This window comes from Aulonocara sp. 'chitande type north' Nkhata Bay, linkage group LG17 (genome assembly GCF_057382095.1).
Source record: "Aulonocara sp. 'chitande type north' Nkhata Bay isolate Kocher_YH1m ecotype deep benthic linkage group LG17, A_spYH_male_GT1.1, whole genome shotgun sequence".
NCBI classification, from domain to species: Eukaryota; Metazoa; Chordata; class Actinopteri; order Cichliformes; family Cichlidae; genus Aulonocara; species Aulonocara sp. 'chitande type north' Nkhata Bay.
Genome location: NC_141360.1, coordinates 28559130 through 28577482, shown reverse-complemented (window position 1 = coordinate 28577482; position 18353 = coordinate 28559130). Strand labels below are relative to the sequence as shown.

At 40.6% G+C, this 18353-nt stretch overlaps 1 protein-coding gene across 4 annotated transcripts in view; it reads right to left on the bottom strand.

Annotated features, from left to right (window-relative positions):
* Positions 1–18353, bottom strand: part of anks1b (ankyrin repeat and sterile alpha motif domain containing 1B) — a 275289-nt gene that overhangs the window by 39981 nt on the left and 216955 nt on the right. For all 4 annotated transcript variants that reach the window (XM_086269113.1, XM_086269110.1, XM_086269111.1 and 1 more), the window contains 2 exons: positions 9224–9322; positions 7718–7870 (listed from right to left, as the gene is read on the bottom strand). In XM_086269113.1, the coding sequence (XP_086125239.1) occupies positions 7718–7870; positions 9224–9322 (252 nt within the window). The remainder of the gene's footprint in view (positions 1–7717; positions 7871–9223; positions 9323–18353) is intronic.

Sequence of the window (18353 nt, the reverse complement as noted above, 5' to 3'; positions counted from 1 at the left end):
ACCCTCAATTTTAATCCGATTACTTGAAATCAACTTGAACATATCAGAATGGGAAGACGGTCCTTTCATACCCAGAAGACCTTAACGACTCAGCTTTCCATCCTCTGTGAACATCAATCAAACACATTTCCAGAACAATACACAGGTACGCTACACTTGTACACACTTGCAGCCGCCCTCCCTTGATATTAGGAGCCACTCATCCAGAAAACATTAAGGGAATCGTTCCTTAAGGACCAGAAACTATCTGCACTCCACCACCGTGAATGCGGCTTTCTAAAATGAAATCCATTTCTAATTGCTTCACTGTGGGCTCTCAGAGGACTCGCTTTAAATGAGAGCAATTTGGGGCCTTGACTCAGTTATTTTGTACTTTCTTTCACCTCCAGACGAGATCTGATTCAAGCGAGAGGCAGCAGCGCCACCGTGTGGATTCTTAAAGGATGTGCCTCTATGTCACTGCACTGCAGGGAAATGAAACAGGGGTATCAGAGTAGCCTGGTAAATCGGCAGGTAAAGCTGATGATTGTTATCAAACAGTCATTTTTACTGACACTTTCATGTTGCAGCACCTCCCGATAAAACAGCTCCCCCAGACTTTAACACAACAATCAAGACTTCTTTTCACATAATCTGATGAGCCTGAATGTATTGGTGTTCCAGCTGCACAGCTTCACTTTTTAAAGTTAAATTGGATCCATTTAAACAGGCTTTCTCACAGCCTGGAGAGCTAAGCAGAGTAAGGATGATCACAGTAAATTATTCTTGAGACAGCAGACAGATTTTACCAGGAGACTTGTGTTATTAAAAGGAGGCTGATAGAGTTATAAAGTCTTCCCCTGATTGCATTCTCAAGTATCTAAAAAAGCCCTCAAAATCAGTTTGGCTTCTGGGGAGAAATTAAGGTTGCAAAGCAGCTTAAAACGGCACACAAATATCCACAAATATTCAAAAACCTCTGGCCTCCCTCAATCGAAAACACACAAAATACTCTTCTGACATGAAGGAATCCAGGAAAACACGCATTTGGAAAGCTCTAACCACCAGTTTGTATTCACTCATATTGCTAAAAAATAATTGAACTGGTCCCATTAAGTATTTCATGAGTCAGTTTGGTGATACAAGGCGAAGCAATTTATCTTGAGTACGTTCTGTGGAATATGATTTGTTAAATTTGATCGGTGTAAGAAACTCCAATTATAAGCCACGTGTGAAAACTTACTCTGTCAATTTTAATAATGAATTCCTCTAAATTATTAATAGCAATTTCATATTTAAAAAATTTAAGTCTGATTTAATGAGTTTTCATTTCAGGTCTTTCAGACTTTTGGTTCTTTTGTTACTTCGTTTTTCAACGTCACAGCTAAGTGAAAATAACTAAGTGCATGTGGGGCCTACGTTAGCTTTATGTGTGCTTGTTGTCCTTTATGATGCAAGACTGACATGGTCTCTGTTCTTAATGCAGCTCCTGGATATTTAGTCTTCTTTCATATTACAAGAATTTTGTCCAATTTTAGCTTTTCTGTTTCCCTCCTATCGGCTCAAAGCACTCTGACCATTCACCCCTGACCTCTGCCCTCCGACATCAACAGTAATTTTTACTCAAGAGAACTGCCACTCACTGCATATTTTCTCCTTTTCTAACAATTCCCTGTAAACCGTGCCATGTTTAAAGTCTCTTAAATCGCCTTTCTTCATCATGCTGATGCTTGCTTTGAACTTCAACAGCTCATCTTGACCATGTCTACATGCACTGAGTTGCTGCCATGTGATTGGATGGTTAGATATTTGTGTAAACGAGTTGAACAGGTGTAGCTCATGAAGTGACCAGCGAGTGTATCTTGTTTTAAAAAACCATAAGGTTAGATATAAATTCATATGCAATTATATTTTTTAAATATTTAGTATTGGACAGTGTTATTATAACAGTATCTTTAACAAGCCCTCATCCTCTTTGTTTAAGCAGTCCTAAGTAGTGCAGTGTGCAGCAGTCTCTAGCACCTGGGACCAACTTCAGATTTAAGCCGGGGCCGTTGCCAAGGGCACAATGATGGGAGAATTAAACACTAACATACATGTAAACTAGCAATACCATTTTTGATGCCAGAAGAAACCTCTGGATCCCACAAGAAAGCAGAGCAAGAACACAGAGAACACGCTAAATCCACCTAATCTTGTACCAGCTAACGGCGCTAAACACTGGAACATCATGCTATTGTTGTGTGGGAACAAAAGATGTGCGTTGCCCCATTGTTGTTTCATATCCTGCTCAAAAATATAATGAAAAGAGATGTGTGTGTGTGTTGTTGAAAGATTATCAGTCAAACACGACAGATCCATACACACTCCCAAGCTGGTTTGCTCCTATACTTCTTTAATTTGGTTTCTTTCTTTATTAGTTTCAGTCTGCATTATGTAGAAATGTGCCATTTGAATCTATTTTTTTAACATCATTAGAAAATACTTGCTTTGATATGTTTGTGAAATTGCAAAACAGAAAGATATAATTTAGTTATATACGAATATTATAATAATAAAAGCAAGTCATGAAAGAATTGGATTATCCAGTAGCGCCACTGAGACTAAATCTAACAGTTAACTTGGACCAGGTGTGACTCCGAAGACTCAATCTACTCCGACGTTATAAACCCTGAATGCCACAGTTACTCTCTCTCTCTCTCACACACACACACACGCACACACACACACACACACACTACTGCAGAGAGAAAGCTGCACCTGCTCTCTGTCTGCATTGTATTGTGCACGAATGAGGACCAGCAGGCTTAAAAGGTGTTTTGAAATACTCTGCTAATCCCACAACAGCAGGTATCCACATATGTGCCCAACTATACACACACACACACACGCCTATGCCCCCACCCACACGCACTTATATCCCACTTTAAAACACTTCAGGAACGCTTCACACTCCTCCCCCATCTCCATGGACACCACTGCATCTGTTGCCCACGGCAATTACCTGGTGATTACATGAAAGCAGTGTCCAGATTCGATTTTTAAAGATTCGTTCTTATCTCTCTCTCTCTCTCTCTCTCTCTCTCTCACTCACTCACTCACTCTTTTCCCACTCCCTGTCATTCTCTTAAATCCATATCTCCTTCCCAGCATCACTTTATATTATTCTCCCACCACAATACATCGTTCTCTACACCATCTCCGGACAAACACACACCTCTCTCAGGTGCAGAAGTGACCTCTCCAAGTCTCCAGAGACTACTTCAGTGACAGTGCGCTGCTGCAGTGCTGTGCAGCAGACATACACGTACACTCTCTCCCAGTCAGATGTGCTCACAAGAGATCGATAAGAAACACTACATCCATGAGATAAGGCCAGCTTCACAGTCTCCCTGCAGACTGCGGACTAGGCAAGAGTAACACTTCATGTTATTGGACCCATGACTCCATTAAAACACTGCTAAGATTATTCCTTCATATCTATTTTAGTACAGGGAAAACATTTGATTCAAATACCTTGTGCTTAAAAGCAGATGTTTTCCACTATTCAATTCCATTTTATTTATACGGCGCCAAATCACAACAACAGTCGCCTCAAGGCGCTTTATATTGCACAGTAGATCATACAGAGAAAAACCCAACAATCATAGGAAACTACAGTAAATACTTCTTTTTGAACACGTTCAAATTTAAATTTGCAGTTTCCCCAGACTTCATATATGCTGAGTTGTCCAGTAGCCTGCAGTTATCTTTAAAATATATGGATGTGGATGACGGGAACTCTGATCAAGGTCAGACTACTGAGTAGGCCTAGACCAAGGTGCAAGAAGAGTAGGAACTGACAACCCTCACTCCAGCTGCAGTGATTGCCCCACCATGTTTCTTTGATTGCCACCCTCTTACACTAATGGTTTTCTATCTGCTTTTTTAATCCCTTATTTTCATTATAATACGACATGAAACTGCACAGCAACTGTGGATGTGAATTGATGTAAATTAGCCCCTTGGCTATATCTGACTCACACTTGTGTTTAAGTTCACAACAAAATGTATAAAGGAAAAAATACCTCCTGGCACACTACCTAGATGATACTGTCTTGTTTTGTTTTGTCCCCTAAAATATATGCAAACTATGTTACATCCAGTAAATGCAAATTATAAAATCAGACACCAACATGTACATTACACTACGGAGGCACACCATCTCTATCACCCAGCTCTATTCATTCTATTAAAGCTCCTGAGTTGAGTTAAACATCAGTTCATTCTAAACATTTACTATGAGATATAATAACAACAAAAGGAACTTATTATAAACATAAACAACTTGGTCCTTTCTTTACAGGTGGTCACATCGGATCATCTGCCTTCATCCACGGAAATTCAGGAACAGATGAGAAACAAAGTAACTGAGCTTTATATTAGCATATACAGCTGTGGAACTCCAGCGAACCAAAATTACCCCAAGAGTGCGACAATAGCTCATCCAAGAGGTCACAAAAGACCCCAGAACAACATCCGAAGAACTGCAGGCCTCCCTTGCCTCAGTTAAGCTCAGTGTTCATGACTCCACTATAAGAAAGAAACTGGGCAAAAATGTTCCAAGACAAAAACCACTGCTGAGCAAAAGGACCTTAAAAGGTTCATCTCAGTTTTAAATGGAACCATGAATTCTGCCGTCTACCCAAACACTCTAACGCGAAATGTGGGGCCATCAGTTTGTGACCTTAAGCTGAAGCGCAAATGGGTTCTGCAGCAGGACAGATCCAAAACACACCAGCAAGTCCACCTCTGAATAGCTTAAGAAAAAAAAAGAAGACTTTGAAGTGGCCTAGTCAAAGTCCTGACTAAATCCGACTGAGATGCTGTGGCATGACCTTAAAAAGGTTTATACTTGAAAACCCTTCATTGTGGCTGAATTACAACAATTCTGCAAAGATGAGTGGGCCAAAATTTCTCTTCACCATTGTAAAAGACTCACAGGCAGTTATCACAAAAACTTAATTGCACTAACATTAATTTAAAAACTGCATGTTGTGTTTACTGGTCTTATCTTCGTCTAATATTTACATTTGTTTGATCTGAAACATTTAAGTGTGACAAACATACAAAAAATACTATTGTATTCATTTTTAACCCTGTCCATCCTGGTCACTCCAAATAAAACTCCCTCTTCAGCAACACTACTTTCAGCTCCACCTCCTGTCTTTTTGTCAGTGTCACTAGCTTCAAACCATACATCATTGCAAGTCTCACGCTTTACACTTACAAACCTTCCCTTTCACTCTTGCTGCTATCCTTCTGTCATAAATCACAGATGACAATCATACCCATCTACTTGATTGTCCCTGCAACCCTTCTTCACTCCCCTTATATAGAACATGAACTAAAACCCAAAATAAAGCATTGGGTAAGTTTTTATACTAAACTAGGGAAATCTCTTTATCCACAGTCATGTTGAATAAGTGAAGCATTGTCACCAAAGCACTATGATAGCAAAGTTGGGGATAGTACAGTCCAAAATAAAAGCAAGTTTCCTGAATCAAAGAAGCCCGGTGCAAACAGTGAAATGCAATCTGAGGTCTTATAGGGACATGCAGTACTTTTGGCTTTACAGTGTACGTGGGCACCCTCTAGTGGCTGCAAAATGTGCTGCACTGCAGTTTCAGTTAATTCAGAAAATCTTTTGATGCTATACAGTATTCAAATTTACACGAACAGGTCTAAAATTAATATACATCCATGCATGTCATACATTGAATACAAATACATAAACATACAGGAATGTATTAACAGTTTAACTGTCTCACATATGCATCCAGACACACACACACACACACACACACACACACACACACAGAAGTGCAGCATGTGGGCGGTATCCCCGGCGCTATAAAACATCTTGCATCCCACATGCTTATATAACTCCCTCTCCACCTCCTCCAGCTGATCACTCATCACTTTATCCTCCGCAGGGAAGGAAAAACACCCCTTCTCACTCTCTCTCATTGAAATCAGTCAGGCAGGCGCCCCCTGCAATCGAGCATGATTTCGTTACACTGCCAGCATCAAAGAAGCACATCACTCCAAAGAGATCGGCCTGCATTAAACTGCATCTCCGAGTGAAGATTTTATGTTGGTAAAAATTGAATCATAAACCTGGACTATCTGTGACAACACATAAACCCAAATGTCAAACCTTCTTATCGTTCCCCTTTACTAATATTTACAGAAAGAGAGAATTCAACATTCAGAAGCTCCTTGTTTTTTTTTTGTTACTGCAGATATCGGACCAGAAATCTCTACACCGAAATGACGAAAGAAAAAGACAAAGCAATGTTATGATTTAACAGTAAAAAAAAAATGCACCTCCCTCCAGTTTGTTTTCTCAGCACATATTGCACAGTAATGAGAAGAAATGCCTGATGGGCCTTCTTTACAGTATGGCCTCTGAATCAACTTCAGCCTTGTTCTCGAGTAAGAAGCCAAAGGGCTAACAGTAAGCCTGCATGGCTACTGAAGTTTGACTTTCCGGGGTTATAATATGTACACTCAATAGGAGATACAAACTCACTCTGTCACCAAGGTGAAAGATGAGGACAAGAACCAGCAAGCATCCAGTTCACAAAGCACCAGCTCAGTCAAATCTATAGATAAAAGAAGTTTGTGGCTCCCTTCTGCAGTAATCTGTATTAATTTTATGACACTGCTCTAGGACCTCCGCACCCTTCATAGAGCGTGCACAGCAAGCCACAAGTGGGAAGAATGTAAGCGACAATATCGGACACAGCATGTTAGGAATGGGGGAGGGAGGGGGTTTGCCAAGTGGCTTGCAGCAACTTTAGGCAGGTTAAAGGAGCCTGAATAGCAGCTGGAAAATTGGATGGGATGAGATCAACTTGTGGGATGGTGGTTGAGAATTAGATGGTGCTTTGCCTGAACCAATGCTATGCTATCTGACTAGATATCTGACTATTGACGGGGGTGTCTCGATGTGTGCTCAATCATCCAGGTAAGGAAATCCCAGAAATTGCAGCAATTTCCCAATTTGCATATTAATGACTATGAAACAGCCTCTTGTTAGTCAGTGGTACTACTTTCGGCCACTATGTAAATGTATATAAGGCAGGTGAAACCTGCAGTGAGCTGAGACTGAAGAAGTCACTTGGAGTAGTGATGAAACTCTCACTGTGAAAACGTCCAGATGAACAGAATCAAGTTTCTGGAATTGGTTGACGGAGTTTGACCTCAACCAATTCATACCTGTATTCATACCTGTCTTGTTTGAACATATTTTCATGGGTTCTGCCACAAATGTCTTTAGCGAAGAAAAAAAGAAAGAAAAAGCAATGAATTCAGAACTCTGCTACCTTGACCATTTGCCCGAAGTTTTAAGACGGGACTCAAATTTATGGTTAAAAAACAAAAACTCAGAGATTCCCTGAAACAGCTGAGCGCTGCTGTTTTTAGCAAATGTTCCTGGATTAAATGGTGAACTCACTGGGCACTATTTTCAGCTGCAAATTGATTTTTGTTGTTTTTCTGTGCTCTAGTGAGTATTTATGGCCACAGAAATGTAATGTGGAATTGACTCAAAGTGAACTGCAGAGCTCATTCTCTTGGGAAAAAGTAACATATCACCCAGTGGCTAAATTAGGTTTTGGCTTCCCATGTAATCCTTTGTGCTTTCATTAGATTTTATCTTTTAATATGGCTATTTTTAGCACTGTAGACTTACATTGATGAGCTCAATTTCCCAGATCTTTTTGACCAGCTCCATGGAAGTGTAACCATTGACAAGGAAAGACTTGGTGTAGTCCCCGAGCTCCAAAGACTCCAGCCACTCTGCCACTGATGTGGGGTTGTTGCCATCGTATCCGATAGGTCTCACCTTAAGTACACAGAGCAGAAAAAAGGGATTAAGGAAGAAGTTTGTCTTTGGAGCGCACTTTTTATTACTTTTCTGTAGTTCTGTTTGTTCTCGCTGCATGCTCTTGTACATAACAGGAGGCTGTGAGCACAGCGGATTATCTTTCTTCTCATTTTCCACATTTTAGACCTGGAGTTTTACTGCATAAAAACAGCTGCTATCTGAAGCAAGATCTGGTGCGAATGTTTACTGCCTACATACCTATTACTAATTTCCATTTTATTCCTGTGCCATGCTTTATTTTCAAGATGCATTCCATATTAAAGGCTTTCCTCAATCGAAAGGAAACAGGTGAGGAAGCTAAACGAGTACAGGAAAAGGAAACACGAGCACAACTGTTGAGAAGGTTCGTAAAAAAAACACCAAAAGCAGACTCACTGCTTGCACTGAGACACTTTGAGTGTAGCAGATAATACATAATTCATTCACTTTTCTTTTGACAGTCATAAGCACTTCAGAGAGCTTATGTTGCTTCAAGCAAGCGTTCTGCAACCTCCACCTCAAGTTAAGCATGTGTTCGCCTACATGTGTCTGCACAAGTGTGTGCGTCTTTTTGTGAGAGGGCAGGCAAAAGTTAAAAGGTTCCATCTCTTACAGTGTTTTGAAAAGTTTATTGGGGATGAGAGGAGGAAAATGCTGACTGGAGATCAAAGTTTTCTTTGGAGTCTCTATGAAGCATGCTTATCTCCGAGCTCAGACTCTCCCCTTTCTCTTAGCTCGCTGTTGCAGACTCCTTTCTTCTGCTCGCACTGTGTGCAGCTGGGCACTTTTGATCTTACTTTGACTCTTGCACACTCACACAAAAGTATTTGACCTTGCTAACATATAGCAGCAGCCTTTTTTTAAAAGAAAAAAATCGACTTCCGGTCTCTTTTCAGCAGCAAATGTCGGCTCAAAGCGTGTCGATATGTTTTTATTGAGTGCATTTTGCAGATGCGAGAAGGTATGGATTTAGCAGTTTCTCGCATCATTTAATTTTATGTGCTTTCAAAGCTGTGATAATGTGGCTCGGTGCCCCTGTCTCTGCATGCTTCTTGTTCAAGTGTTGAGTAGAACATGCAGAGAGATACCCAGCCACCCACAGAGAGTTATATCACACGGAAACAGATGTAGCAGAAGATTTGCTGAATTTGATATGAAACAAAGAGGACTGAGTACAGGCCGGCTCAAGATTCTCTCCTTCAATTGGTCATGAATTTATATAACTTCATTGAGATGGATGCTGCAATAAACCCAGTCCAGACTGACTAAATTATCCACTTTGTAGACTCTGTGGTATTCTTGTGTGATAGTGTTACTATTTGCAGCGCTGACCCTGGGCAAGAGCCGTATGGCCTGCAGGAGACGTTGTCTGTGGGCCGAGTTGAGGATTCCAATTTCCAGCAGGTCTTGGTCCTCCACCACATTGCTGCCCTGTAAAACACCAAATAACACACAGGGTAAGAAAACAGGTTACAGCACAAACCAACAAGGCTCCACTACAGATATCTCCTTTGAAAAATAACAACAGAAGAGCCACATCTCAAATTTCTTTTCAGTGTGAAACGCTTCACTTCTGGTACTTATAGCCTGACCCCGTTTAGCACTGCTTCTGATAAAAGTTTGCACTATCAGCAGCTTTCGTGTACAGCGCATTGGCAATGCACCACAACTCATTATTCTAACATAAATACAATGTGGTTTCTTCTAGACATTACCTGATGGAGCTGCATGCAAGAACACAAATGTCCACATCTTTCAGATCTGACATTAGGTGGTTGCTTCCAAGTGCAAAGTCTGTGTAATGTCTATTTGAGGACAGTGCAGGTAATTGTCCTGTAAATACCCAGCAAGCTGGCCAGATAAGTCCCTGCCTTCCTGCATCCTTTACCCAAGCACATTTAGCATTTCCGCTAGTAAGAACGCATCTGCTTTTATGCGTTACATGTGGAGGGAGCAATTCATCTTTAATATTGTCCAGTGTTGATGTTCGAAAAATGTCTGTGCAAGTTTAAGCTGCAACTCAGGTAGACTCTAAATCCCTGCTCTGTTTAGTTTCAGATATCTGGATTTTTCTCCGCTTTCTATGGGAGCTTGTTGCCAGTTGAAATTTCAATGTACCAGGTCAAAACGTTGAGATAATTAACTTGACATATTGAGATAATAACACCCAAATTTTATGGATGATGTTTTTCCCCCAGCGGTGGGAGAAAAAAATAAACGTGCTCTAGCTCGTTGCAGTTTTCTCCTCATATCATTAAGTAATAAAATCCTATTTGCAAACTCATCAAGTTTTCTTAAGTTTTGTAACTCTCTGACACAGAGTGTGCATTTGGTTTAATAAGGTGGGGTAATGATGGTAAAATCAGAGTTTAAAAATCTTAGTATCATCTTATTTATAGCAGATATTATGAGTTAGAATGTTTGAGAACATCCAAGTCCACAGGTACGTCTCTCTTTGAATCATCACACCTTTGCAGTCTTATATCAACACTTCTATCTTGCTCCCTCTTCTTTTCTACATTGATATGAGAATGTTTTAACTACAGATCTGTAATAAGATAGCCATATGAAGCTAATGTGTAGATTTATATTATCTGGAATATTAATACCACACTATTAAGAATGCCACATATAGCTGCTGTAGTTTACCTTTGAAAACAGTTTTTAGACCATAACATTAATAAATCGAGTTTATTCCTCAGATAATATTGCATTAAGATTTCATTAGCTGTGAGGAAAAAATATCATAGGAAACACAACAAAGAAAAAGAGATTTTCCACAACCAACAGAGCGTGGCAGACAGCAGTACGATGGTCTTTTATTAAGACTAACAAGAGCCTATATGGGTATCATACAGCCTCACCTTTAATTAATCCAATGGGAAGCCATAAGAGAGTTATCAGTCATTCTCCCGCAAGAGAGACAGAGAGGGAGTCTTCATGCAGACAGATAATTACAGGAAAGAAGAGATGCGGTGTGCAGGCAGACAGCTGTAGCACCGAGAAGCAGCGACTCAGCCAGAAATATGGTCAGAAATACAGATTGTGACAGAAGTGAAAAGTAAAGAAAGGTAATCATCAAAATGATGGCAAAGAAAATGGGAAAGGAGAGGGACTGTGTACGCAGCCTGCAGGCAGTCTCAGGGCCATCCATACACTCCCAGCACACACGGACAGCGCGCACTCTGTGGTACTGAAGGATTACACTTGTCATTCCCTCCACATCTCCTTTATGTCAAACTAATAAGAGCTAACTAATAACACAGAAGATAAGAAGGAAAAAAAGAACACAGGCAGATACCAGATAGCTGGTGTTTTCCTCCACCTTATTTCATTTCTGCGTAGAGATCGATGCTGGGAACACTCTGCCCTCGAAAAGGACATTTTGCTCCCTGGCTGTGACATTTTCATTCTAGGTATGCCATTGCTGCAGTTTAGTTTTCACTGCAGCTTCCTGAAGAGTTTCTGCAGTCATGCATGAAACATGCTGCGCTTTATGGCTCTCTCACGCAGATTCCTACGCCATTCTGCGTCCAGCTGTGTATCTGCTAATTGCATCTGCTTGTATTTGCATTTAAGAAGGAGGCAGCGTTCTGCATGCTGAATTTTAAATGGCTTCCCAGGAAAAGCGCTGCACGGTGACTACTGCGGCGCTCAGGTCTGTATATGCTAAAGTGAATTTGACTCCGTGTTAGACACGTACGCTCGGCGTAATGGCTTTGAACAGGTGCAGTGTGAAAAAAAAAAATGGCAAGGAAGGAAATATCAAATATGAAAGAAAAGTGGAACGACATGCGAGAGGCTGTATTAATGAAACGAGGAAGCAGTGCTGGAGTTAGAACTAAAAGATCAATGTGTGTGTTTTAAGAGATTTGAATCTTTTGGTGCAGCAGCTGAGCTTCTGTTGTGAACTTGTATAATGCATATCAGGGGCTTTGGTGAGTTAAATAACAGGTGCCATTTTGCAAGTAGCATTAAAAGACACTGAAGTTGGCTGTTTCCACCTCTACGATTGCTAAGCAGGAACACATCCTGAACACCAGCTCCAGGCTTCAAGAAGCAATTCTAAAAGGTAATGAGCAAACTTTTACAGAGTCTCTTGAGCAATTTCAAAGCTAGATTGTGCTTGGACAAAAGTACTGAGTCGCACCTCTTAACCTTCGAATACACCCACTAGCCAGGCAGTCTGCTTCTACCAGCATTTGTGAAAGATTATGTCGTTCTAAAGAGCTCGCTGAATTGGAGCACGGTGCTGTAATAGGATGCCACCATTGTAACAAGTCACTTTGTGAAATGTCTTCCCCTCTAGATATTCAACAATCAACTCTGAGTGGTATTATCGTAAAGTGGAAGCGCTTTTAGCTCAGCCACAGAGCAGCAGACCATGGTAAGCTACAGAGCAAAGAGAAGTATGCACCAGCAGCTTCGTGGCATAGAGGTCCATGACTGAGGAGCTCCTCTAGGTGTGGCTGGCATACTTGCACTACTAGCAATGCGATGCATGTTTTAATAATAAAATATGAAGTCATGATGTTTTGTTTTTGCCTCAATAAAATTAAATCTCTATCCAGTTTGTTTACACCACAGTCTAAAAAACAACTGCAGAGCAGATCATATAAAAACAGATAATACAATATCTTATATGATGTCGTTAGCAGACTTTAAAGGTGTGTAGCTGTGAGGTAGATTGGTCCATTTTGAAAAGTTGGATGAATTTAGGACCTTACAAAGAACAGTAGTTTTATTACAGTATTATTGTATAAGAATTCATTTAAAGCTTTTGAAATTAAGAGTGGCATTTTGCCATTTTATCCCCAATAAATCCAGTACTGAATTCCCTTTTGTAATCTGATTACTTCTAGATCTCTGAGTGAGCCTACTTCTGCTTTGTGTTCAACCTTTGAAAGATCCAGATGAAATATGCAGGTTGCAAAGACATATCTCCTGAAAATGACATAATGCGATCAGATGAAAAACTAAATAAATGCCCATGAAAAGTGATCGACTTTTGTGTGACTGGTCCACCTGCCTGTCACTGTACCGGGCTGTGAAAACTAATGCAGCAGATGATCGGGCTCATTCTGTGGCTAAACCTTAGCTTCCACAATGTCTTCACCTACTTGTACACTGGGACCTCTGTGGGAAGAAGAAGAGTGCAGTCCATAGATCAGCTCCCAGGCTGATTAATAGAGCACAGAGAGGAGCTGGTGTTGGAGCCACAATGCTACAACTTCACAGCAGAGTAATGACTCCGAGAGTCGGAGCAGAGTAGATTGGGGGGGTTTAAAGAAGCATGACTAATTGCTCCCTGTTGGGCTCCTGATGCAGAGAGATGGGGTTCCTCCATGTTTGTTCTTTCTCTCTCCAAACCTATTTTGTCCTGTTTCTCTTTGTCTGAACATTATGTTTGCCCTACAGTATGGCTACCACTTCCAAGTGCGCGTGATGGATCATGGGATCAGCTATCACATGAATAGATGAACACAACAGCCAGCAGAAATAAGTGAAAGCAACTAATGACGGTGTTGTGCTTTTCCTCCTCGTGCTTCTACTGTTTATCTTGTATTCTGGAGGTAAACATGAGCTCTGGTATGGACTGGTATGAGCTCTAACAATCCATTATGGAGGTTTTTAGCATCCACAGAGTTGATACAATTGCCATAGCCCGCAGTTATTTTGTGATACTTAGACCACGCCGCTTAACAACTGTGCCAGAGAGGGCAAAATCTCTAAATGCAGAAATTAAAATTCATGTGCAGTAGCAGGGGGTTGAGGCTGAGATTAGAGATGGAGCAAAAAACGATAGTAGTGACGACCATTATCGGCTCCAGCAGGCCCGGGCGTGTGCTACAAATCATGCTCGACCTACTGTGTCTCTTTGCTCTCTCTCTCTCTCTCTCTGTTCTTTCCATGCCTGTGTTCATCCCTCTGAGCTTCTCTCTTTGCGATTCTCCGTTGCGCCGCTTATTTCAGAAGCGTTCCTCTTTCCTCATTATTTTGTTGCCTCTCTCTGACTTACTAACTATTCAAACCCTCTCTTCTCTGTCCTCACTTGCACTTTTAGTCTGTAATTCATATTCCTTTTGGTTTCTTTACAAAAGTTGTTGCTCTTAGATTTATCGCCTTCTCCCGTGTGAAGAGGCGGTGACTTAAGTTTCTACAACTTTGCGGCAGTTTGAAGAATTTCGGTTCCAGAATAAATCCCTTCATGAGCTGTATTAAATGTAACCACCTTATGAAATATGAATACTGAGATTGTGTTATTTCTAATGCTGTTGTTTCCTAACTTCACTATCAGGAGAAGCTCAGGGTCAAATTAATTCCGCTAGCTTTGCGTGCTTTTTTTTTTCTAATTCAGCTGCTGTTTCTTTATTATACATAATGCTTTACTTCTCCATTTCTTTCACTGCGGCCTCATTCTTCTGCAGCTCTGGAGTCTTTTATCCTTCTTTTATTTCACTGTGTTGAATGAAACTAAATAAAAAGCATCATGATTAAGGAGGTTTCACTGCACATGTCATTCTTTTGTATTAGTGTGTGTATCTCAGTGCCTCCACAGTCCACTGATAACCAGTTTATGTGGCACTTAGTAGGAATTCTCTATTTTCTATCACAACTGTGCTTAAAAAAAAAAAGAATCAGCTTTCTTCACTATCCTCTATTCATTCGGATATTCTCAGCATATATATGTGCTGGCATGCAGTGTGTGTGTGTGTGGGTTTGATTGTAATGAGTATTAGCTGGGACAATGTGACTGCAGTTAGAGGGCTAAACAAGAAGAATGAGCTTCTCGCTCCAGTGATCCCATAAATATGACGTAGCTTTGCTTTCAATTCTCCTCTCACTAGATGCATTTGCATCTTAGAAAACATATGAAAGGCTGCTGCTCGCCATGATGAACAACTAGGGAGCGGTAATATCACAGACTCTCCAGTGCCCTTCAGTTTTATGAAGCATTTTATCGTCCTTTGTCTCCTTGTTTTAGTTTCACAGCACACATCTTGACCATTTAGGTTCCCTGCACTCATCGGCATAACTTCCAGACCCGGGAGGCGGCTATTTTTTGTGAGATAGCCCAGAAACACCCGCTGTACATTACCTGCCAAGCGGCAAAAAAGCAACTGGATAATGTATGCAGATGAGCACCTAAAAAAAACTCTTTTAAAAAAGGGTAGGAGGAGAGAAAAAAAAACAGACCAGAGGAGGTAAACAGAGAGTGACTACATACATTTGCCAGGTGGCCACTATCTGAAAATCTATTCAAATATATGCTCTTGTTACACCCTGTCTGCCGCCTGTACCAGGGTCCAGTATCTGTTATGAAAAATGCAACCAGCACTATTTTTTGAAGTGTAGCACATTCATGGAAGAGGCCACCGCATGCTGCTAGGACTACAGCAGATGCAGCATGTGTTGTGCTTAGTTTCTGTCGCATGAAATTTGGTACAGTTCCAGCTGAGAATTTTTAGCACAAGGTTTAATAAATGGTTCATTGTTGTAAGGACATTATTTACTCTCTATTTGACCGTTTTGTCATTGCTTTCCAACATTCTTTCAAAACTCCCTCTGGATGTGATCCTTCCCTCTGTGATCATGTCACTGTACTCTTGCATTACAGAAGTCCTTTAATTTTCTAAATGATCGAGAGTTAGAAAGAAAGAAATGGTGCAATTGCCCCAATAATAAAAAGGACAAAAACACCAGAGTAATCTGCAACTTTTCACAAGAGATGATATGCAAGAAAGGACATGAATGTAAGCGTAAAGGTAGAAAACTATGCAGGTTGCAAGCACTATGAAACCTCTGCAAAGCTCCTGCTATTGCAGCTCGCTAACATAAGAGATTTTTCGCATTAACAAACTAGAGATGAACAGTCTTGTAGCATCATTTATTGCATCATATGAAGTGAACTTTGGGGTGTGTTTTCCTGACAACTTTACTGTTTGCTCTAATCCTTCAATAATGAAACAAAGGTTTAGGGTATGTCCTTTAAATTAGAATGGGAATTTGTACTGATACGTGGACATATATACAGTAAGGCTTATTGTTTATTAAGCTGCAGAATACCACAAAGGTAGTGTCAAGTATGCAGGAATTAAATAAGTAATGCATTGTTTTAATAAAAAAAAAAACCCAAACAAACACTGAAGAAGATTTTACGACAGGCGATAGCGAGCGTAAGAGGTTAAGCTACCAACAAATATCTTAATGAAGAATCGCTTAGTAGCTCATTCAGCAAGTCAAAGTGCAAGACAAGACATGAGGGCCTGTTTGGATCCAAACAGAAACAGCTAACGTGAGTCAGCCTCTGTCTGTCTGTGTCCGTGCTCTTGCATGTCTCTCTGTCTTTAAATTTTCCATACATGAACGGTCACTGAAGTGGATGTGATTAGCCTCTATCCAGTGTCCTTCGTATAAAATTCTGTGTCCATAACAACCGTTCTACTCCTCGGCATTTGTCCATCAATCCGGCAGCACTCGTCCTCTACTGGGTGGTTAAGGTGCCCGGACACACCCACACTTATGACTCCTATTAGCAGTAAACGATAATGGCAGATTGGAAGGCCCGTACTTAAACAGTATTCATGTCTATATAGATGTATATATTCTTGCACGCCACATGGGGCCTTTCACAGTTATGCACTGACGCAGATCAAACTCGAGGGCAAATTAATTTGCAAACCAATCAGCTGTACAAATGAACTGGCCTTGAAACGGGAAGGGAAAAAAAAGCTTTTATTTTGTAATAAGCAGAGTCGTGGTTTGAATCATCCACGCCACTCGATTTCCCATACTGAGTGAAATGAATGTGGCACAAAGCTCTCGTTCAAGAAGCCAGTCAACAATAAAAAAAGAGCTGCTCTCGCCCAACACAATGCCTGTAGCCAGTGCCTAAATCGCATTAATATCAATTTGTGGTGGACACTGATTTTTTCCCCCTTTAGGTTGAAAAATATTAGCAGCCTTCTTGTTTAGTCAAGACTGTTAAAAAGCATAAAAGGAGTTACAAACTCTACTCAGCATGGGGGACACCAGCGAAACTTTAACACCCGGAGAAAAGCACCACTTAGAAAAAGAGACTTTGAAGTTACTCTGATGTTTGCGAGGCAGCTTCATCTCTTTTCAATATTAATTGTATCTAAAGGCGTTTCAGAGGAGACGGTTGAGCTATTGAGAATACGTTTTTAAAGAGGGGTGATGGGATGGAGGGAGTAAAGCCAGGAAAACAGATAATCCCAGAGTCTCTCAGAAACAATGTTACTGACAATAAACTAGGTCCACACGAGAGTAATCCAGATACATAAATGGTGGTGGACAGCCACGGGCTTAAAAAATACATGTGAGTTCAAAAAAAACAAAACAAAAAGCTGTGAACAGCCTATGTGTGACGTTAACAGTTGCCTGGACACTAACAGCTGCTGCAGTGACTCCTACCTTCTGCTCATTAACTTACCAAAGGAGGATGTAAACAGAAAAATAATGTAATGTTCTGCAGACACCCATGAAACTCGATTCATTATGAGAAAATGGAGTTATATAAATTTCCAATTAAAATTAGAAGTTGTGCTGAAACTCCAGATGGCAGGTTGGTTTTAGATAAATATCTTATTAAAAGATAGTTTGAGATAATGCTTCTGAATGAATCTGTATGCCAATAAAAAATTCAAGTATGCTTTATATGTTGAGCTTTATTAGGAAATATCTGCTATCTTGCCATCATCACTGCGTTGATGCATCCCTTAAGTACACAAGGCAAGAATGGTACCGTTTCAGCCACCCTGACACAGTAACCATGAAGGTGCTCCAGGTTTTAACTTGCAACTTGGGCTGACTTTTGAGAATGGCTAACTAGATCAAACTAAGACCAAGACGTTCTCTAAAACCGCATGTGCTCTCAACAGTTACCAGCTTAAGAAAATCAGGAATTTCTGTCTTTCTCCATCCCGATATTGTACTTCATTCTCAGAGCATAGGCTTACTCATGGTTTTTAGGAAGTCCAAGCCTTCAGTTATCTGGCTCCTGTCCAGTGGGTTCAGGAGATGAGCACCATTTCTACTTGTGATGCTGAAAACTTTACTTTTTGATCAATCTTATACTTAAGGATGCTCTGTCAACCTTGAACCATGCCTTAGATATGTTCCTATGTATTAAGTCTGCTAGGGGACCTCCAATTACGGACTTTTTTCACTCGGCATGGGTTTATATGTCTATCACTTTGATTATGCCTCCTTTCTCCTGCATTTTCAAAAGAGGAGCATAGAAAGACTACGAACAACTTAGGCCTCATAGCTAAACTGGTCACAGCAGATGACTGCCCCTCTTTTAGACTCGTTCTGCAAAAGGTCTCTTCCTGCTAAAATGAAGTTCTTCCTCCCTGCTGATTTTTGAGGGTCTCTTTCTAACATTGTTGAGTCTTTACCTCACAGTGCAACATTCATTGAGCTAAATGTTGTTGTGAAC